This window comes from Chenopodium album, chromosome 7, assembly GCF_948465745.1.
Source record: "Chenopodium album chromosome 7, dcCheAlbu1.1, whole genome shotgun sequence".
NCBI lineage: Eukaryota > Viridiplantae > Streptophyta > Magnoliopsida > Caryophyllales > Amaranthaceae > Chenopodium > Chenopodium album.
The window spans coordinates 45,785,295-45,809,220 of NC_137840.1; the positions used below are offsets into that span (position 1 = coordinate 45,785,295).

Genomic DNA, 23,926 nt, shown 5'->3' on the forward strand with positions numbered 1-23,926 from the left:
AAAAAAAAAAATACATGGGAGGATACCATCCGACTTACTCCAAAAAAAAACGACACAAAAAACGAGACTTCCCTAAAATACGGTCAAAAGTGATGTACGACTAAAAAGAAAAGTGTGTGGACATAACATGTAGGTGATTAGGTGAGGTTATAGACGCGTGTTTTGACCATATAACTAGACACGACTTAATACCGGACACAAAATCGAGAAAAAAGACTGACGGGACACTTTCCTGGGCACCGTGTCACGGTGCAGACTAGCGTGACACGGTTAAGACTAACCGTCAGACGGTAGTTTTTACCGTGTCACGGCACTGTTCACCGTGACACGGCAGAAAATGCCGTGACACGGTGCACAGTTCCAGGTCAGTTTTGTGATTTTTTTTTTATTTTAATCGATTTTAAGTCCGTACTAATTACTATGTGAGAAAAAAACCCTCGGTCATGGGTCAAACAAAAAAAGCAAACACATTAGGGTTAGCACCGAACAAACACATAGCATGTATGCACGATGATGTAAAAAAAGTTCGCAACCTAAAGTCAAGGTCTATGTTCAACTATTGGTCAAGCTTTGGGTGTCAAAAGGGTACCATGGTTAAGAGTTTGGACGCGTTAGCAAGGCAGCCTCCCTTGAGGGTGTATGCCAACGGGCGGCTCCGCGAGTTCGTGATGAAATCGAACTCGACTCCATGGTTTGGGTGGATTTAATAACTCGGATGAACCCTTATTGCCATGAGCGTTTTTGGGTTGATAGAGCTTAAATCCCCCGGGGCTAAGACGCATGTAGAACACATACGTTTTATCAGAAAAATCGAAGGAAGTCGACTGTGGAAAAAGAAAATAGGTCACCGGACAGATTTTAGGACTGCCGTGACACGGCAGAAATTCCCGTGTCACGGTACAGTCTACCGTCAGACGGTACACTGTACCGTGACACGGCAGTCAGAAAATCTGACTGGTGCCCTGTTTGCTTTTGCGCGCAACCGAGTTATCCAATTTTTCCTACGGGACAGACCTGAATGTGACGTTAAAACGTCTATGCAGATGCAAAAAATGCCAAATTAATCACAGGAATATTTTTTCAAGAATTTTTCAAGTCTCATCCACTCATCTTAATTAAATACCGATCACTCAAATCGATAAATAATTAAGAATCCTCCCCAGTGGAGTCGCCAAATTGTAGGCGTCGCTCGAAGTGCGCCTACATTAAAAAGCATGTTGTGAATATGCTTGGCACTCATAGGAAGTGGGAATTGACATTACGATTAGGGACAAATAAAGTAGGGAGCCGCCAACAAGTTTTTAAGGAACTTGTAAACCGTTCACGGATCATAAAAAGGCAACCACGAATAAGGGACAACGAAGGCAACGATTGACCCGTGAAGGTTACACCCCATTCATAATCCATGAGATTACTAACTCCATATGGTTCGGAACCACGAAAGGAGGATCGGGGATGATGGTACGAAGTGAGTCATGGAGTCACATTCGCCCGTATTGGCCTCTACTCGATTCTTATAATGAAAAGTATTCCTGTAATCTCAAAGGCATACAAACAATAATTCAATTCGCTCCAAACTATTATTTAACTAAATTGGTTCAAAATTAATGCACACATAATTCTAAATATTTGGTGATCACTTGATTAAACAACAAGATTAAAAAGGAACCTAAACCGGTTGTCCAAATTATCTTATTAGTCGTGGTTTTCAATTACATATTCCCTTTAACATGCAATATTGTGATCAAAATAAATAATAGAATCAATACAAACATAAAAAGAACCAATTTAACAACAGAAAAAATCGTTAGAAAAATAATAATAAAAAGAGCATAACTCTTACTTTGAATCTGTTTGCTTGCAACTACAAAATAATAAAACGAGTTAGTAACTTCAAGGAAATAATAAAACAACAATTAAATTAAATTAAATAAGGTTAATTTTGGGGCCAAACCCTCAAACGATTCTACCTTTCACGCCTTGGTTTAAGGATAGAACCTCGAGTAAAATATGGACTCCTTTGAGTGCTTGAAGAGGGAATTTTGAAGTGAAAAGGGTAGGCTAGTGTTTAGGTTAAGAGCATAGAAGAGAGAGAATAAGAATAATAGAATTCTGGTTTCCCCGTTCATCAGAAATGAGGGGGTATTTATAGGGAAATGTGCTGAGGGAGCACACGGAACCCTAAAATGATAAAAAAACCCTAAAAAGTATCCCGTGACACGGCCAGACTGTACCGTGACACGGTTAGACTGTACCGTCAGACGGTACAAGTTCCCGTGACACGGTCAGTCTTTGGAGTGTCGCGGGAAATTTTCAGAAAACGGAACGGAAAACGCGTTAAGGGTTTACGCGGAAAGGACACGGAACTCCCCGTGTCACGGCAGACCTCCCGTGTCACGGGAAGTCCCACCGTCAGACGGGAAGAGTTCCCGTGACACGGTCAAGCCTGACCGTGACACGGTCAACTCCAGTCCACTTTTCTGTCTAAATTCAATTTTAACCCTAATTTCTTTCGGCTTTTTGAGTGCCGATTGATAATTACGGGCTTTTTTCTGACTTTTAATATTCGGGCTAAAATGAGAAAATAATAAATAAAATTAAATAAAATATTTGGGCTAAAAATAATAAAATAATAATAAAATAAAAAAAGGTTTGGGCTTAAAATTAATTAACAAATTAAAACTATGCTTTTACCAAACACCAAGACTGATCCATGGACCTTTCAAAAATATGAATTTAATAAAATACGATTTTTTAAGCACTCTCGGGATTAAATACTAAACCCGACCAACAGTGGCGGTGAAAGGTTATTTATCATCGGGCTTGGTTTTGGGGAGACATTTTTAGGTGTCTACAATCCCATTTGACTATATTTTGCTTAACATATAACTCATATTATATGGTCAAACAAGAGTGATGAATAGTGCAAAAAGTCCATTGTTGCAATATTAATAGAACGGAGGAAGTAATAATAATAATAATAATAATATTAATAATAATAATAATAATAATAATAACAATAATAATAATAATAATAATAATAATAATAATAATAATAATAATAAAACATTAATATTGGTTAAAATAAAAGTAGAATATTGAAATAATTAAAATAAGTTCAGATCAGAAAAAATAAGTTTAGATCAGATTAGATCAGAAAAGATAAGTTCAGATCAGAAAAAATAAGTTCAGTTCAAATCAGATCAGAAAAAATTAGTTCAGATCAGATCAGATCAGAAAATATAAGTTCAGATCAGATCATATAAGATAAGATAAGATAAGAACAGATCAGACCAGACCGGATCAGCTAAAATCAGGTGAACTAAACAGGGCCTTATAAGCTAATGTGACTCTTGGCAAACTATTATTGAAGTATTATGATTAGTTGCAATAAAATTGAAATTATTGTGATATTATCTTTAATCTCATATTATATTACATTAAATTAAGTGTCCGAGCCAACAACCAGCTTATAGTAAGATCTACAATAGGATTAGCTCATGGAGTAATATAGAGGAAATTAAAAAGGTTAAGGGATTTGATTTGGAATTTGGATGACCTCCATGATTCTAATCTTCCTTTGACGAAGTTGCATAAAAGCTTAAGGTTGCGAGATGATTTATTTAAAAGAAATATAATACGTACGTATATCTGACACTTTTATTATACGTAACCTTTGCCATGAAACTATAGATTATTCTTTTTCTCGATCATAAAAAATTTAGGGAATTTTGAAATATAATCCTTCTAGTTAAGAGCATATGGAAAGAATGGAATTCTATTGTATTTTATATTGAGATCCAAATATACCTATAGAAGAGTGCGCTTCATGTTAGTTCAATATGAGTGATATTATATAACTTACATAGATATTACTTGTCACTCCATTGGATCCTTTCTTAGGAAACATTTCACTCATATTCTCCCTATCTAAATAACCCCTTTTTATGGCATGAATAGTCCCTCATCTCATAATTTATGTAAACACAAGTTAAGAAGTTCGGTTCATGACAACTTAGCAAAAAAAAGCGTCATCCTTTAAGACAATAATAGTAATGCACACACTTTCAATCTAGGTCATAAAAGCTTTTTATAAATGAAATAGCTTTTTTGTCATGCAATGCACGGGTTATTCATATAAAATTGTATTGAGAGATAAGTGAGGAAATATCAATAACTCATTATGGGGTATAATATGTTATCGGAAACAAAATTAAAGAAATTAAAATTTTGGAACTGTAAACGAAAAGAGGCTTAAATAGAAGGTGGGGGGGGGGGCTAAAATTAGGAAAAGGTTAAATTAAAGAGGAGAGATAAAGTGTGTATAGAAAATGAAGTATAAGTTTAATGAAAGAATTAAAAAAAAAAAGTGCAATAAAAAATTAATACTGTAAGAAGACATGTGACACTTTTGTTAGAGACGAAAATAGGGAATTGTAATGGAATGGATGGAGACATGTCATATGGAGTAGTGATAGACCACTACCAGGTATGGGCTCGTTGGGCCCATACCAGGGGCAAAAATGTAATTTCACGTAAAACTTACCCATGTTGTAAAAATGCAGTCTCTCTCCTCTCAATAACAGTATATAAATTATGAATAACAGTATAAAAACCAAGAATAACAGTATACAAACCAATAATAACAGTATAGAAATTAATAATAACTGAGCACCTACAAAAAAACTACCGGCGTCAATTTCGACCGAACTCAGCGATTTCCAGCATAGAACTCACCGTTTTTAATGGCTAGAGCCATAAGTTTGTGTCTCTTGTTTTTGGGTTATGTTTTTTTGGGTGGTTTCCGGTGATTTTTAATGGAGATAGTTGCGTGTTTTTAGATTTCGACCAAGGTAGTAGCCGGTGGGGTGGGCTTCTTGTTGTCGGAGGTGAAGGTGTGGTGGGTGGAGGTTTGGCCGACAATGGGAGCTATCCATGAAGGTGGGGTAAAGGGTTTAAGGAAGGAAGAAGATGAAGAGGAAAGGGAAAAAAAAGGAAAAAGAAAAAAAATTGTGGTATTGGGTAGTATTACCCATACCATGGTAGTGGGTAATACTTACTCTGTCATATGTGTCTTTCTTAGTTTCTTGGTTATAATTCTTAAAAATTAAGTATAGATACATATTTAAAACTCATCATAGAGAGATCTGAATAGCAATTGAGAGTAACATAAGAAAATGTTATCATCAAAAGGAAAAATCTTCAAATTATCAATTCATTGCAAAGATCGTAGGGTAGATCCATGGTTGATTGCTTATATGATCATAATTATTTGCTTCCCGTTTTAACAATTTGATAATTCGAATATTTGTTTCCGCATACCTATTGAGAAAAAAAATACAAATATCGCACGATTATAAGACCAAAAAAAAAAAAAAAAAGAAGTTTAAATCCATTAAAATTTAGGAGGATCCAATAACCTTCACCCAATTGCTAACTTTATTGAAATATAATACTCCATAACAAACAAATAATTGTCTACCCACCATAACCTAACCTTTCATAGTCTCCCTTTTTCTCACCTACGCTAAACTACTTTATATCATTTCTCCACATCCATTACCACCATTATCCAACATCAAACAACCAAAACCTTCCATATTTTTTTTTTTTTTGAAATAACCAAAACCTTCCATATTTAAAATTAAAACTTTCCCAATTCCAAAAAAAAAAAAAAAAAAAAAAAAAAAAAAAAAAAAAAAAAAAAACACATTTATATCACATATCCATTTTGATTTTGTTTTTATTTTTATTACATTTTCTTAAAATTTTGCTCTCACTCGTTTGGTAGCTCCACAGTACAACCCCACCTCACCTGAACCCAGAAAAATAAAAGAAGAATCAGTCTTTCAGTCTTCAAATTCACTTCATCATTTCACTTTTTCTCCAGAAAATTTAATATCTTACCTTCATTTTTTCAGTTTTGATTTAATTATTTTTAAATCAATTAACTACAACGATTCGTTCTTCAGTCTTTTTGTACCTGTTCTTGGGATTAATTTTGAAATGTTGGGATTTTTATGGGTACGCGTTTCGATCGAAACAGCGCTGGATTTTTGATGGGAAAGTGGGTTTTTAGTGAAATTATTCATGGAGGTGATGATTTATAAAACTCCATGTTTTGGGTTACGATTTGTTTGTTTCAGATTTGCTGTCATTCTTTTCGAGGTATGTTTTTACATCTTATGTAATCTAATTTGTGTAATTATAGAATGATTACATTAATGGAATACTGGGTATTTGTTGTTGGAATTATTTCATTTTTTTTTTTTTTTTTTGCGTTTTATTTTTAAAAAATTAATGTGAATATATGGTAAATTTGTGTCATTTTTCCAAATGGGGGTTTATTTGTTTGGCTCGATTGGAAATTAACAATGAAATTAATACTCAATTTTCCACATTCATTAGATCTTTATACTTTATTTACATAATTTCCTTATATTTTGTGTATTACACAGACTACTAACGTTAAACTTAACTCAGAAAAAAAAAGTACTACTAGGTATGACTTAGGAGGTTTAATTGTGTCATTATTAGCTCAAATTACACAATCAAAGTGACAATTAATAGCGGACGAAGGGAGTTAAATTTAAAGTGTGTCTAATTTGCACTTCTTGAGTGAAATTTTAGTTGACAAATGATGTTTATTTTAATGGAAATTCTTTTTTTTTTATAATCAATTGAATTTGAGGTCACAGATTTTTGCTTTGGATAGTGAAGCAGCTTAGTTAATTGTCGATTCACAGTTGTCGTGTAAGTTGCTTATCGGCTAATGTTATACCGTGGCAGATTGTTTTGGTATTGGGGTTGTTCTCAAATGCAGCAGAGTCCATTGATTATCAACTTCAACAGCAAGGGCAAGAAAGGGAAGTTAAAAGTATTAGCTCACATTCTTGTATACATGATCAAATTATTGCACAGTGGAGGCGACCTGGTCGCCAGGTTTATTCTGTTACCCCTCAAGTGTATGAGGAGCCTAGTCTCACTGAGTCTCTCAGCCGCAGGGGGCGTGCTTTGCTTGGTATGACGGAATCCATACCACAATCTGAAGATGGGAAGTGGCCGATTAGAATATTTTTAAATTATGACGCAGTAGGCCATTCTCCTGATAGAGATTGCCGAAATGTTGGGGACATTGTAAAGGTGAGGATTGGGAGCGGTAGCTGCATTTATGTGCATAGTAGTGGTATGCTTTTGCTGATTCTCTTGTCTTGTATGTTGCATCTTGGTTGATCAGGTTGGGGAGCCTCCTATGACGTCTTTTCCAGGAACACCTTTTTGTAATCCTAATGTTGATCCACCAATATCGGGGGATTGCTGGTATAATTGTACTTTGGAAGACATATCTGGAGGTGACAAAAAGCATCGCCTGCATAAGGTATGCATTTTGTTTTCCATTCTTACTCTATATGAAGCATGTATTGTGTTGATTCATTTTATGCCACAAGCCTAATGTTACAGAATGTGGTGTGAATGTGTACACTGCAATGCGATTTATCTTTTTGCTGATCATGTATGTTTTATTAGTTGTAGTGATTTTTAAGATAGGGCAGCCTGTCTGTTAAAACTTGGGTGATGCTCAAGTGAAGCAATAGGGAGCTTGGAAAATTGGGATATATGATGTACTCCAAATACTTACCGCCTTACCAGGCTTGAGCTTGGGGTCAATAATTCCAGTTTTCTGGGTTTTATATAATTGCTTGACCCCCTTTGTAACAATCACAACCTCGTACGGCTGGAAAATGTTTAGAAACAAAAAAATTGTTCATTGTTCTTGCAAGCATTCCAATTTTAACAAATTTTAGGTTCATTTAAGAAAATGTTCTGTTTAAGTATTACTCGGTTTACAATCTTTACATGTCGACCTGTCAAGTAATACCTATGTCTGTTAATGGATGGGCAGGCTCTGGGGCAGACAGCTGACTGGTTCCAGAGAGCCTTAGCCGTTGAGCCTGTTAGAGGAAAATTGCGACTGAGTGGATACTCTGCGTGCGGACAAGATGGAGGTGTACAGCTACCAAGGGAATATGTAGAAGGTTCTGTCTTATTTGGCAATCAGTGTCAGGAATGGATTCTATTATGTCAGCCTTTTGTTAGGGTTCATGACAAAATTATTTCACTTTTTCCTTTCAGAGGGTATTGCTGATGCAGATTTGGTTCTTTTGGTAACCACAAGGCCAACAACTGGAAACACACTAGCATGGGCTGTGGCGTGTGAGCGGGATCAGTGGGGCCGTGCTATTGCAGGTAGATTTACCATACATGATCTGGCATAGGGATTGGGTAATTGGGTTGATGTATCTCTGCTAAATTCTTGACAAGTATAAATTACTTTTTTCTTGTTCGTGAAGGCCACGTAAATGTTGCTCCCCGACATTTGACTGCAGAAGCTGAAACACTACTTTCTGCAACTCTCATACATGAGGTTAGTGATTTTTATTTTTCTTTTGATTTTTGTTTGAAACAGAAATTAATAAGCTTTATCACCTATTATGGTTTTATTTTTTCAGGTTATCCATGTTCTTGGTTTTGATCCACATGCTTTTGCACATTTTCGTGATGAGCGCAAAAGAAGACGAGCTCAGGTAATTTTCAGTGTAACAAAAAGTTGTGTGTTGGGGGGGGGGGGGGGGCGGGGGTCCCTTGGCATACCTTGTGCTCGTTTAAAATTTTGGATTATGGATGTTAGATTTAGATATAAAAGGCAATTGGTGGAATATTTTCATGTAATGCTCGAAATGTTTATACCAAAAACCTTCAAAAGATCAAGGCCAAAGCAGTGGACACAATTCACTGACACATTGTTGGTAGTATACAAGCATGTGTGGAAAGTATGTAACTGGGTTACTGATTATTCTATTAAAAGCATCCAAAGTACAATCAAACGTGGTTTGTTGCACACTTGCACTTTGGCTTTGTACACCTCAAATAGAAGCAAAATTGATGTTGGGAAAAGGTGTCATTGCAGATTACTTGAAAACTGGAGGGAAATATGGTTGGGGTGGTTGGAATTAACCCAATCCTCAAAGGGAAAAAGGAGATATCTAGATCTTTGACAACAGAACAAATGTGTTTTGTGAAACCTTATATATGAGAAGGAAAATATCATCACAAATCTCTTGCCTTAAGTAGAACTTTGACTTTCCAGGTAATGTTGGCTACTAAGATATGGTGCTGTGCCCTGCTGATGACAAATGATGTACACATCCTATTAGAAGTGAATGAAAAGGTATCCATACTCTCGTGTCCACAGATAATTTTAGAACCAGATCATCAGCATGTTTCTTAACCTTCCTAGACCTCCGTGAATGTGTTTCTACTTTCTAGCATCGTCAACTTGGTAAGCAGACAATCATTGAACCTAAATATAAGTTACACAGAAGTCAGTCGGTCACTATGAAAGCTGATGTTAGATTCCATGGACAAGCTAGAGTCACTCTTGATCAACTCTAATTATCCTGCCCCATATTTTTCTCATGCTGAATAGTTGTCAAAGGATTTACAAATTGATGAGGGGAACACAAATCTCTTACATCCCGAACCTCCATTTAGTTTCCAATGACACAACAAATCCAACATCCAATATGGTACTTGTGCTTAAGATTGATGACTTTTCTTATATCTGGCCTAATTGATCTAATGAAATTTCTTTGCAAAAGTGTTGTGTTCCTTCTAATTCAATGCTAGGTCTCCTATGTTCATAGTTTGAAGTTTGAACCTCTTTTACTAGAAATTGTAGAGGGGAATTCACTGAATATGCTACTACTGTGGAATTTCCAATGAAATTTAATACTTCCTCCATATTTTTAATTAGATGCATCACTTTCTAAAAATGGAAGTTTAAATTTAGATTTATCACTTTCCCTTTTAGTTAATAAATTCTCTCTATTTCTTTTTTATCACATGTGCTCTCTTTATTTTTTCTCTCTCTATCTCTCTCTACTCCAGAAATTGTCTAGGAGTCCGCAATTACAAAAGTGATGTAATATACTCTATAATTTAATTTATTCGTTTCATTCTTTCGTGTTCTACTTGGTTGATAATCATATTATTTTGAAACTAGATGAGTGGATGTTAGATAAAGTAGGATAAAGTAAGGGACCGTTTAGTTGGGGTAATCAGGAAAGGTAATAGGAATCAACTAATTCCCTTTTTTGATGTTTGTTTTACACTTTTAATCATTCCCTTTACCCTCCTCATTACCCCAAATCCTTCCAACTCCATTCCCCCCCACCCCCCCTAGACTTTCCCATTTCCTTTCCCTACCCACCTTCACACCACCACATCACCACCTTCACACCTACCAACACCACCGGAAAACCGCCCAGACCACCGCCGTCCCTACCCCGACCACCGCCGAGCCTCCCCCGACAACCGCTGCACCTCCCCCGATCACCGCTGCATCCCCCTCCCCCATGAATCTGCTACTGAGGTATCTCTATTTTTCATCTCAATTTACAAAAAAATCGTTTTTTTTTCTTCGTAATTTGTGTTTGTTTATCTTGATATCCGATTTTGATTGTATTTTCATTAATTGTCAAACGATTTTGATGTTCAGTACCTCTGGATTGTTCCGAATTGAACGAATTTTATGACAATTTGGGATTTTGAATCGATTGTTTGCAATTAGGGTTTGGTAATCTGCAGTTTGTGGTTTTTTCGGGGGAGGGGAGATTGGGGCTGGCGCGGCGAGGGGAGGGGGAGGTGCGGCGAAGGGCGGCGAGTGGTGGAGGAGGTGCGGCGGTGGCTGGAAATGGTGGGAAGTGAAAAATTGATGAAATGTGTGGTGGTTGTGGTGGGGGTGGTGTGGTGGGGGAATGATTCCCTTTGTTTTAAAAACAAACAACAAAGCAAAAATAGGGTATTTTCATTCCATTCTTCTCCTTTCCCTTTGTTCATTCCATTCCGATTCTCTCGTGCGAACCAAACGGCCCCTAAGAGAGAGTGTAAAAAGCTGGGCAATTGTAAAAGAAAGATGAATAAAGAGATTGTGCGGAAAGGTGTAATTATTATGGGATAGGAGGGGTTAGATAGTAAAGTGGGGTATGTCTAAAATAGAATAAAGCACACTGTGCATTAATAAGAACTGAGTGAGTATCTTTTAGACTTAAAAATTAGGATGCTTCTTGGGAGATCATGATTGTTCCACGAATGAACTATAGTTGTGCATCTATTATTAGGTAGTTGAAGCCCTGTTGCTCGGTAGTGCTATTGCATTATAGTTTATTCACAGCTTGGTAAAGTTTTGAAAGTTTGACGATTTGGGAAGGTCAATGTGTCACTTCCTTGGGTGCTTGCCTAATTTTCACTTATCCTTTCTAGTGCTAGTGCCATATGTTTCTATACTCAATTTAAAGTCTCTATTGGCTCTCTGTTCAGATTTTAGATCTTTGTTGTGTACATATGTCATTTTTGAGGAAAAATCCTCTTTATCTGTGCAAATAATCAACATTGATCGACCATCTTTATCTATAACTATCCGTAAATTTCTTTAACTTTGGCCTCACGACTTGTTTGCAGGTCACAAAACATAACATGGATGAAAGGTTAGGAAGGATGGTAACACGTGTAGTGCTCCCTCGTGTTATAATGCATGCGCGGTATCATTATGGGGTATTTGATTAAACTTTCAATTCTTTGTGCATGCAATTATGCAAGCCTTATGACTTAGTGTATAACTTATCTGTTACTTTGGCAGGCATTTTCTGAAAACTTTACTGGTTTAGAGCTAGAAGATGGTGGTGGGCGAGGAACATCAGGTCATTCCCTTCTCTTTTGTCTTTTACCCTTTCTATTTTTATCAAGTGTTGCCTTCTGGGATTTAAGCTATAATACCTTTATGGGAAAATAAGTTACTAAGAACCATTTTTATCACAGCATGTTTTGTATACTGGATACAAGATCCTTGCCCAACTCTCCACTCTGCTCTTGGACTTGGAGCCCCATATAAATATCTCCCTTTGTTCCAATTTGTTGTCCACTTGCCCTCTTCCCTGTGTGATGTGGAATCCTACTTTCTCTTATTATATTCTCTTTCCATCACATCAATCGGATAATTTCACAATTTTCACACTTGCTTTGTTGCTCTTGCTACTTTTGTATTATAATTTCACAATTTCTACAATTTCCTATTTTTCAAATTCCAATATATTATTCTCTTTTAACACTTTTTGTCCCAGCTCTTGTTTTCTTAATATGCATGACAAAGCTTAATTTGAAGATAACATTTGGACGTTTAAGTACTAATCATAAAGAGGGCTGGGGTGGGTTCAATGTGGAGCGTAGGATTTTATGGCAGTGGAAGATATATTATGAGAAGAGTTATAGGCTGTGATAATGAAAGTCAGGGAAGGAGTTGACAATGGCTTCACCAATGTTGATGTGGTAAATGATGTGAGAAAAATGACTAGCAGTAGCTAAGAATTGTAAGTGGCAGCAGATCTGGATTGAGAGATACAGACAATTGAATTGCTGATGGGATGTTAATGATGAGATAAGAGAGGCTGGTTGTTGGTACTGAATTCAGATCTTGAATTTCGTGGCATGCCAAGGAGAGAGTAAATAACAAGAAAAGGGGGAGAAGAGAGGGGGGGGGGGGGGGAGATTACATGGGTACAGGGATCAGTAATATCAAGAATGTTCGCTATGAATTTTTAAACATTAATGCTTTGTAGAAGTGGTCATTTCAGTATTTTTAGACGTGTAAAATTCCTTAACAACTATGAAAGGTCTTGTCATCAAAGGGTCTTTATTGTGCATATACTCTATCTAATCTCTTCCTCAAATTGCATGCCTATGAGGTGGAGAAAGTTTTTTTTTTTTTTAAAGCCATGTGACCATGTCTCTACCTATGTCCATTAATTGGACAATGCTCATATTTTCTGGGCCATGACAAATTAGGCATCCAGATTCTTATTTCCAACCTTGTACTGCAGTGTTCGTAGCCTAGTAACATAAATATGAACTCCGGAGATACTGCATGGATGTAATAGTTTTGCACTTTTGCCATATCTAATCTAATGTAATTCACCTTTTGTAATTAGGCCATAAATCTTATAAATCTTTGTTTGTACTCCAGTGCAAACATTCCTTTGGTGCTAAGTTCATTAATGTATCTAAGATTTTCAGTTCAGTGACTTATAGCTCATTGTATATGCTTTCAGGCTCGCATTGGGAGAAGAGACTGTTGATGAACGAGATCATGACAGGATCTGTAGATACAAGGTCTGTTGTTTCAACAATGACTCTGGCTTTATTAGAGGATAGTGGATGGTACAAGGCCAACTATAGCATGGCAGACCGCCTTGACTGGGGGCGCAATCAAGGCACTGAATTTGTTACCTCACCATGTAATCAATGGAAGGGTGCCTATCATTGCAACAATACCCAATTGTCAGGTTGTACATATAATAGAGAGGCAGAAGGGTACTGCCCCATTGTAAATTATATTGGCGATCTCCCTCAGTGGGCCCAGTACTTCCCACAGGCAAATAAAGGTGTATTTTCATGACATGGATCTATTACATTTATAATTTCCCCTTATATAGTCCCTCCTGTCTCGTGGCATCTGTGCTTAGTTCCTAATCATGTTGCTAGTGTAATGATTGAAAAGATAATAATCTGTGATGTAATTTATCACCATGGAAGAGAGTTCTTTGTTAGATGCAAAATGGCTTCAAATGTTGAAATAAATTAGCTTACTTGTAGTATAAGAAATCAATCATATACCCTAACTCCTAATCAAACAACCCTGGAAGCATGTAAAATAGATTCAGGATATGGTGAGTGGAATATTTGGAGTTTGAAGCTCTTTCAGGGGGTAGGGGGGACTGGTTGAAGAGGAAGAGCAACATGTACCAGGAATTCTATGAGCAAGTTATGTTGTTTATAGACGTTTAATTTTTGTCTGTAACATAGATTCTTGATTTGGCTATTGCAGGTGGGCAGTCTTCATTGGCAGATTATTGCACATACTTTGTAGCTTATTCTGATGGGTCTTGTACCGACACCAACAGTGCAAGAGCACCTGACAGAATGCTGGGAGAAGTGCGTGGAAGCAATTCCAGGTATTACTTATTTTTTATATTTGAGCCTGAATCTTGTCAGGTATTTTGGTCATGGTGTTGTTAATGAGCCTTTCTCGTTTCTGGTGGACATGAAACGTCTTCTAGATGTTAAGATAAAAAAATATAAGTATTTGTAGCTGCTAAATTTTGTCTTGAACATGGTGTAGGTGCATGGCTTCTTCTTTAGTTCGAACTGGGTTTGTACGTGGTTCAACGACTCAGGGAAATGGTTGTTATCAGCATCGATGTATAAACAAGACATTAGAGGTAACTCTGGGATATTTAATACTTGTATTTGTTGTGTACATAAAAAGATATGGGGCTACAACGTGATTGGGGGAATGGCTAATAGAGCAAGAGAAGATGCAGGAGGAGGGATGGAAGGGGCCGTAGTTTTTTTGAAGCTAGATGATTTAACAGGATTTATCTTTCCTGAGTCACAAAATTTTTACTCCCTCCATCCCTTTAGTCTTCCTACTTTTACTTTTTTGGTTTGCCTCATATATACTTTCTATATTTATTTATTTTTTAACTTTTTGGTTTGTCCCAAATAGACTTTGCATTTCCTCTTTTGGTTTGGCTGCAGCTAAAATTTTTTAAACCCTTCCCATTATATGCTCCCATTATCTCTCTCTTGAATTAAAATAAAAAATCTAAAAAAAAAAAAAACTTTAAGACAGTTTTATTTGGTAAGATCATATACGACGGTACGACCTACTGGGTAACTAGTAATGTTACTTGTATGATTAATGAAGCAAAAATGGTAGCTAGGAAAAATGTAAATTAATACTCGTATATGAGTGGCAAACTAATATAAAAACACGATAACTAATTTCTACTTATAGTTACCCTTTCATAATTTGTTATCAATTTTTTTTCCCTCTATTAGCTAAATCTTTATCACTACGTAGTTACCAAGAGTGTGCTGGTGTCGTGCTGACATCATAATGTCTTACCTGGTTAGACCACCTTACAAGGGACTTACTGTATATTAACCCTATATCACACTCCCCTAATTTCTCTCACCTAAATAAAAAAAATAATAAAATTTCCCCGCCACAGCTTTTTATTCGTACTATACATGACAATGGTCCACCACTAGAAACCTTCTAAAAGTTTTGGGAAATTTTTTATGGAAAATAGTCCTATGTAGACCCTTTAGCTAATTTATGGGGTGCTGTGTGCATTATCTTGTAAGAGTTATTTTGTTTGACAAGGCAATTTGTTGTATAATATTCCTTTTCATGCTCATAGATTGCAGTGGATGGCATATGGAAAGCCTGCCCTTCAGCTGGTGGCCACATTCAGTTCCCTGGGTTCAATGGTAATCACACAGCTGACTTGTGAAGTATGTAACTATTTAATCATCTTGTTTTTCCTTCTGCAGCCCTATAATTCTATTGTTGCTTTGTTTAGGTGAGCTGGTTTGCCCTGCTTATCATGAACTTTGCAGCACATCATCACTTCCTATCTCAGGTCAATGTCCCAATTCTTGCAATTTGAATGGAGATTGTGTAAATGGGAAGTGTCGTTGTTTTTTGGGGTTCCATGGCCATGACTGTAATAAACGTATGTTACCCCTTTCCCTCTGCAGTCTTCTTTACAAAAAAAAGTTTGCATTTTATTTTCTATGCCTCTGAAAGTACGTGCTAATTTTGTTATGCAGGCCTCTGTCCTACTAACTGTACCAACCATGGCACCTGTCTTGATAATGGGGTCTGTGAGTGTCATAATGGATACACAGGTGTTGACTGTTCCACAGGTAATGTTGAAGATCCTCGACATAATAAGATCCCTGCTATTTGTGTTGTGTGATTTAGAGCAAGGGTTTACGGCAGCATAAACTTTGATTAGTTGGTTTTGCTGAAAAAGAACATATTACTGTCATCACTCAATATCATCATGCATAGTTGTTGTTTCTTGTTTGATGTGTGGCAATTAGCCTATTAAGCAATGAAATAGCTATCTTAGTTTTGCATGATTATGATTTCAGTGTCGGCTACATCTATATGTTTGAAAAATTTATTAAGACTCTCGTAGGTATCATTGCCTGTGATTTGTGCAAAATTTATCAAGTAGAATTAAGTAGAGCCTCCTTATAACTTGTATTTTACTTGAATGTGATTTGCAGCTGTATGTGATGAGCAATGCAGCCTTCATGGAGGTGTCTGTGACAATGGAGTTTGTGAGTTCCGTTGCTCTGATTATGCTGGCTACACATGCCAAAATAGTTCTTTGTTAATGTCAAGTCTCTCAGTCTGCCAAAACGTTCTTAAAAATGATTTTTCCGGGAAACACTGTGCTCCTAGTGAACTAAGTATATTGCAGCAGCTTGAAGAGGTGGTTGTCATGCCCAACTATCACCGTCTCTTTCCAGGTGGGGCTCGAAAGTTATTCAACATTTTTGGCAGCAGTTATTGTGATGAAGCTGCTAAAAGGCTAGCATGCTGGGTAAGTTTGTTAGTTAATATGACTTATGCAAATCCCATTCTTTTTACGGTTAATTCCATTTGCTGAGATATTTAGAGGATCTTTTAATTCTACATCTGCAAATGTTGAGATCAAAGTTGTTTAATTGAGTGAGTGTGTCGATATTATGCCAGTGCTAATTTTATGATAAATAAATGAGAGTTTTTTTTTTTTGGAAAATAAGATTTTATTACCAAAAAGAGAAAGTAAATGAGAACTACTTTGCATGAAATGACTGTTTAAGTATCATTAGTATGTCTCAGTGCTAAATTTTTGGAAAGCATATGTGAAGGAAACCATTTGTTGATCCCATCATTGTATTTTGTAGTTTTCAAATTTGTAGATGCCATCATTGTATAAACTTATGTCAGCTATATGCATCCAAATGCGCCATTGGCGAGTTATCCACTGAAATTTATACCATTCCTTGTCAGAGAAAACCAGTACTGCTAGCCAACTACCCATACATCTATAAGATGATGCTCTTGTGCGACAGTGCCGGTTGGCTCATCCGTGGGTGATTTCATATCTCTTTTAGCCTATTTGGGGCATGTGGATGTGGTTCAGATGTTATAAGATTATTCGATGTCCTTTTCTATGGCAGATTTTGTGAAGGATATACTTGGAGTTATGAGGTTTGCTTATGAGGGCATGTAAGCTAGTTCGAGATAATAGTCATTTGGATGATGAAATTTTCATAGATGTTATAGAGTATAATTTGATATGAGAGGAGAAGGATGATTGTCTGTCATAATGTTGATTACTTTATAAGGGCCTTGAGCAATGAAAAAAAAGACATGTGGAGCATAAGAAGTTTGACTTCCACATGCTTTCCTTTTTATTTTATAACATCTACTAGTGTGTTTTTTTTGTTTTTTTTTTTTTTTTTTTTTTTTTTTTTTTTTTTTTTTTTGTGTAAGTAAGCAAGAGAAATGGTTGTTGCATCCCTTCATTCTCGTGAACTCATCTATGTGACTTATTTTGTGATGACAAAAAAATCTATATCATTAAACCTATGTGATGAAAGGGAAGGTTGAGACCCTCAAGGCCATAAAGCAATGTGATGGAGGATTTTGAGCTAAGGTTTATTGTAGGCTTCAGGTTAACATTGAGTAGTTAGGGAGTTGAAGGGTTTTGTTTCATCAGGGGCTAGGGTAGGGGTTCAAGTGTTGGTCTCCTTAAATAAAATATATCAGATGGGCCTATGTGCTCGGATAAGGGGGCAGTCATTAAGTGGTATGTAGTTTAATTAGGGTGACCCAAACCCTATGGGCCGGGATAAGGGGGGCAGTCATTAAGTTGTATGTAGTTTAATTAGGGTGACCTTGCAGTTAATGAAATTTGTAGGATACATGTGGACATGTGGTTTTTGTAGACGGTTTTTGTGTGGTGAGGGTGTTAAGAGTGCATCACTTGCAATTTTCTTTTGTTGCTCAATTTTGGGGATTAAGATTGATGAAGGCTTGAATTAATTTCTTATTGTATAAAGAAAAGCTTTACTAAGCGTTTATTTTAACCATGGATCATTACAATGCATGGTAAAGAAATTTATTTATGTAAAAAATTATGGTACATGCAATAAGATTAGCATGGCATTCTATGTGCTATAGATTTATGAAAGCAATTTCCTTTCAGTTTTCATAGCATTCATCTGTAGCCTTTGTTGATCTGAAATGATTCTTCAATTATTCAGTTGGCAATAGCAAGTATTCATTTTTAGCAAGTATATGCATATATTATTATTATTATTATTTTATTTTTTTGGTTGTAGATAGCATTTATTTTCCAGGCATTGAGATTCACACATGTATGTGTATATTATTATTATTTTATTTTTTTGGTTGTAGATAGCATTTATTTTCCAGGCATTGAGATTCACACATGTATGTGTAATATTTGTTACTATATGTGCATCAGTTTAACTCACATATGTTGCTTTTCTCATTTTAGATCTCAATTCAAAAGTGCGACATGGATGGTGACAACAGGCTAAGAGTCTGCTATTCAGCATGCCAGTCTTATAACTTAGCATGTGGGGCTTCGCTGGACTGCTCAGACCAAACACTTTTCAGCAACAAGGAAGAACCTGAAGATCAATGTACTGGCGCTAGCAAGATAAAGTTGTCATGGTTTAGTCGCTTTAGAGGCGGCAGTCACCATGTTGATAGTTCCCTGAAAGAATCATCTGTAAAATAGTCAGAAGCTGTGACCCCCTCTCTCACCTTGTATTTTTTATAGGCTGTTTATTGTAGGAGAAAGGCAGGCGCAATCTGTCGTGCCTTTAGGTGTAGGAATTTAGCTTTCTTCCCATTCTAAATGTCATTTAGGAATGGGGGTTGAGTAGGAAAATTCAGCTAGCTAGGCTTTCAAAATGAAAGTCCCAATTGTAGAGAAAATTGTATGAGGCAAAAGGAAAAAACAAAGAAATATCAAGGAAAAAAAGGAAAAATGTAGGACAAAAGAAAAAGGAATACTTTTGTCAATGTTAAATCTCAGAGATGGCCGAAGGCTGTTAATGAGAATGAGAAATCGTCAATTTCGGTTTGAGTATACTTCATGTATGTATATTTAGTGAAGGCATTCTCCTCAGCGTCTTAGATGTTTGTATATGTTTATTAAGCTTGGTTTGTATGTATGTACACTAATGCAGAGAATAATGCTAACTTTGCCATTCTACTTTGGTACAAAAAAAGTTAGTAGCAAGGACTCTAATTTCTGGATTTGAGAGGTTGCATGTTTGAACCTTCTCATCTCTATGTTTTTGGGGAGGGGAGTTACTTTTTCTTTTCCATCTCTTCTTCGAAGGGCTTGGTTTGCATTCTCGACAAAGATTGGATTTAGCAAACCTTTGTGACGTGGACAAATTAATCCATTTGTATTTCTTAAAAAAAAAAAAGAAATATTATTAATAACTACCTTTTAAATGACTTTTTTTTTTGTCAAAAACTACCTTATAATTTTTTTTTGTGTGAGCATACCATTTAATCAAAATTTTTTGCGAAGACATACCATTCACCGAATTTTCAAGTTTGACCTCAATAACACAACGTTAACCAATTATGTGCCAGTCACGTGACTTTATTAAACCCATTTTTTTTTCTTTTTTCCTATTCTTTTCCCTTATCTTTTCACCACTTTCCCTCATCTTTTTCTGTGAGTATACCATCTTTTTTTCCTATTCTTTTCCCTCATCTTTTCACCGCTTTCCCTCGTCTTTTTGTGTGAGCATACCATTTAACCACTCACCGAATTTTCAAGTTTGACCTCAATAGCACGACGTTAACCAGTTATATATGCTAGTCACATGACTTTATTAAACCCAATTTTTTTTCTTTTTCCCTATTCTTTTCCCTCATCTTTTCACCACTTTCCCTCATTTTTTTGTGTGAGCATACCATTTAACCAAAAATTTTTGCGAAGACATACCACTCACCGAATTTTTAAGTTTGACTTCAATAACACGACGTTAACCAGTCACGTAACTTTATTAAACCCATTTTTTTTCCTTTTTTGTTTCTATTATGTTCCCTCATCTTCTCACCACTTTCCCTCATTTTTTTGTGTGAGCATACCATTTAACCAATTTTTTTTGCGAAGAATATCACTCACTGAATTTTCAAGTTTAACCTCAATAACATGACGTTAACCAGTCATGTGCCAGTCATGTGACTTTATTAAACCCATTTTTTTTTCTTTTTTCCTATTCTTTTCCCTCATCTTTTCCAATCACCTTTCTTTCCCTTCTTTTCCTTTCTTTTCCCTTCCCATCCTCTCTCTTCTTTTCCTTCACTAATATTGAACCAAACAAAGCCTTAATGATATCCAATACCTTCTCTCTCCTCGAAACGCATCCAATTAGAATTTTTTCTAGAAATTGAATCTTTGTAGAATTACAAACAACTCTAAATATCTTAATCTTTGTAGTGGTTGATTGACAAATTGTGCAACTATATTAGAGTTTAATTGGGGATTTTTGTATGTTAATATTTTTGGCCAATTCGTACAGGTCAATGGCATCTTTAAATAGTAGTTGGTCCCCCTTGCTTCCTGATCGCGGGTAAAAGTAGGTCGTTGGGACTACTAACCCTAACCAAATTAGAAATTTATAATACATAAACTGACACTAAACTAGTTAGTGGCAAGTAAAGGGTCAAACCCAAAAGGACTAAGTGTATTAATTTGTGTCAACTAGACTACTAGGGAAGATCGTGAGATAGAGAGAGGTTAAACTAAACACGACTAAGAACAAACAACTAAAACTAGGGAAAGTGGAATCCAATCACATCAATGTATTAAACAACATCATACAAATAGATGAAGATGACCTTGATTAGGAACATCAACACATTTAACTCACTCTCGTACAATTAAGCATGTTAATTATCCTACTAAACTAATTCACTCTCGTGCAACTAGCCTAACAAAGGTATGGAAGAATTTAGGGCTCTCAACCAACTCACTCTCGCACAATTGAATGAAAGCACAATTAAGAGCATATAATCGATTAGCTAGAAAGATTCTAATCCATAGAAGGATCACCCATACACAATAATCAAGAAACAATTTCATACTAATCACAATCAATCATTTAATTCATTAATATTACCTTCATCCAATTCCCTAGAACAAAACCTAAACTAACATAATGAAGAAAGACATGGAAAACAAGGTAAAATAAGAATAAAAACAAGATTAAACAAACAAACTAATTGATCTACTCAAATCAACAATTAAAAAGCAAAAAACTAAGAATTAAGCAAAGAAATAAAGATGAGAGAAAGTTAGAAAATGCTCATTGAATAGATGAGAAGAAGTTCTACAAAGTTGCTTCTTCAACCTCTCAAAAACTTCATGGAAATCCAAGCTTTTTCTCTCTACAACTACTCCTAAAACTAGAGAGAGAAAATCCTAATCTAACCCTAAGAGAGAAAATAAAAGAGACTAAACTACTCTTAAAAATAGGTAAAATAATGTTGATTAAAAGTTGTGAGAAAAATAACCCCAAAGGGGTATTTATAATACAAGTTAAACAAAATAAAATAAACTAAATTCAAAAACAAAACTAAAATAAAATAAAATAAAATAAAATGAAATGGAAAAAGAAACCCCAAAAGTCCCACCAGACCCACGAATTCCCCCTTTTCCTCCTTTCACTTGCTGCTCTCATTCACCATTATCAACAACAAACAATCATCATCATCACCACCGTAAATCAACATCATCATCATCTAGCATCACCAGATTCTCGGCCTTTGGATTAATTGAAGGAATTGTGGCGGTCCAATTTTCATTAAAATCACGTGTGCATGTGTGATGCTCGTGAAATGGTTCGATCAAACCTCGGGTTGGTCCGGCCAAACTACGGGGTTGGTTCGGTTAAACCATGGGTGTGTTCGACCACACCTCCTCAATTTACAGAACTTTGAAAGTCTGACTCGTACTTCGACCGAACTCTCAACGGTTTGCTCGAACTTAATCAATTTGAGATTTACTCTAAATTAAGGATGTTGCTTGGGCGATTTGGGTTGCAATTGGTGGCTGATTTGTTGCTATAAATTGGTGATGCGGCTGGTGTTGTGAAATGGTGGTGTTTGGTGGTAGATTGAAGGTGGTGGTGGCTGTTTGCAGGTGGTTGCGCGGAGTTGAGTGAGAGAGCAGAGGATTGAGGGCAGTAGGGGCTGCTCCTGAATTCTGATTGGTGGTGTTGGTGTTGGTTGATGGTTGCGTGGCTGGTGAGAGTGGTGATGTGAGGGAGCAGCGGTGTGGCTGGGTTGTTGTTGAGGCTGCTGTGGTTGATTGTGGTGGAGATGGAGCAGGGGAACTTAGTTGCGGATTGTGCTGTGGTTGCTATGGTTTGGGTTGGGTTGCAGCTCGTGTTGATGAGGGAGGTACAGGGGTTGTTTCGAGGTGAGGGTGGACGGAGGAGGTGTGAGTTGGGTGGCTGAAATTGAGTGGCTGATGGTGGTGGTGCGGCTGCTGAGTTGGAGTGGAATTGGTGGGCTGATTTGGTTGGTGGTTGCAACAGGGGAGTTGGTGATTAGGTTGATTGGAGGTGGTTGCTGGCTGGTGAGTGGTGTTGCGGATTGGTGGTGGGTTGCTGCCTGGTGCGTGGCTGTGTGGTGGAAGGAGGCAGCAGTGGCTTGATGTTGGGTGGCAATTGAAAAACTTCGACCTTGAACTCGAGCCTACACACAAACAAACCCGAGGATAAAAGTGTGAAACCGAGACAAATAAAATAAAATAAATAAAAAGGAAATAAATAAAATAAAATAGAAAAAAGAGAAGTAACACTAAACTAATAAAAATAAATAAATAAAAGTAAAATAGAAATAAGAGAAATAAAACTAAAACTAATAAAGACATAAAACTATACAAGTAAATAAAATAAACTTAAAACTAATTAAAACTATGAAAGTAACAAAGGAAAGGAACGAAATAACATAAATCGAAAGTAAATAAATACGAAAATAAACTAATTCTAATAAAAACTACGAAAAGAACTAAAACACGACAAAATTACCAAATAAACAAGAAATGTTATTAACGAGAAAACAAGAGAAAGAAAGGGAAAATAAGATAAAATAAACACGAAGGTAGGATCGAGAACAAAATAATAATAAAATAAAGATAAAATAAAGTAAAGTAAATTACTAAAACTAAAAGAAATTAAATAAAATCAAAGAAAATAAAGAAAATAAAATAAAGAAAACAAACTTGAATATAAAAGAAAAATAAGAGGAAAACGAGAAGAAAAATATTAACAAGAATTTAGACTAAGAACATAAGAGAATAAGAAACATAAATAAATTACAAAATTAAACTAAAAACTACAAAATACTCAAATAAAAAGATAAAAGACGAGAATAAGCAAATAATAGAAATAAAGGATAAAATGAGCTTAATTATTGAAATAATCCGGAAAAGTATTCAATAAACACCCCTAAAAGTGACATAAAAGTCACTTATCACTTCCCTTGCTTGCTTTAGCTTTCCATTTCTTTATGACTCCGACTTTAACCATGTTTAATAGTTGGAGAAACTTTAGATGCATAGCTAAAAAAAAAAAATTGACATACGCAAATAAGTAGTACACTTACCTTAATTGTGGTGTTTAAAGTCCTATCGTGTAGTATAATTTTCTTCAATGTAATTTTTTTTTTTTTTTTTTTTTTTGGCATCCTTTGCTACAGTATATCGATGGAGTTATTACAGGTGGGGATGAATTAAGGAGAGAGAAGGTTAGTTAGGGGTAAGGGGTGAAAAAGATAAGGGAAAAGAATAGGAAAAAAAAATGGGTTTAATGAAGTCAAGTGACTGGCATGTAACCGGTCAGCGCCATGATTTGAGGTCAAACTAAAAAATCTGGTGAGTGGTATGTCCTTGCAAAAAAT

General features: G+C 36.0%; 1 protein-coding gene across 1 annotated transcript; it reads left to right on the top strand.

Moving 5' to 3' along the window:
- Nucleotides 1-5,605: 5,605 nt before the first annotated feature.
- LOC145639021 (uncharacterized) lies at nucleotides 5,606-19,255 on the top strand. The gene is made up of 17 exons (XM_081690119.1): nucleotides 5,606-6,168; nucleotides 6,790-7,143; nucleotides 7,238-7,378; nucleotides 7,904-8,036; nucleotides 8,134-8,247; nucleotides 8,352-8,425; nucleotides 8,511-8,585; nucleotides 11,521-11,613; nucleotides 11,699-11,759; nucleotides 13,164-13,496; nucleotides 13,940-14,066; nucleotides 14,234-14,333; nucleotides 15,321-15,390; nucleotides 15,483-15,635; nucleotides 15,733-15,828; nucleotides 16,198-16,517; nucleotides 18,486-19,255. The coding sequence occupies exons 1-17, from the start codon at nucleotides 6,091-6,093 to the stop codon at nucleotides 18,729-18,731; spliced, it is 2,568 nt and encodes an 855-aa protein (XP_081546245.1). The 5' UTR covers nucleotides 5,606-6,090; the 3' UTR covers nucleotides 18,732-19,255.
- The last annotated feature ends 4,671 nt before the right edge of the window (nucleotides 19,256-23,926 follow it).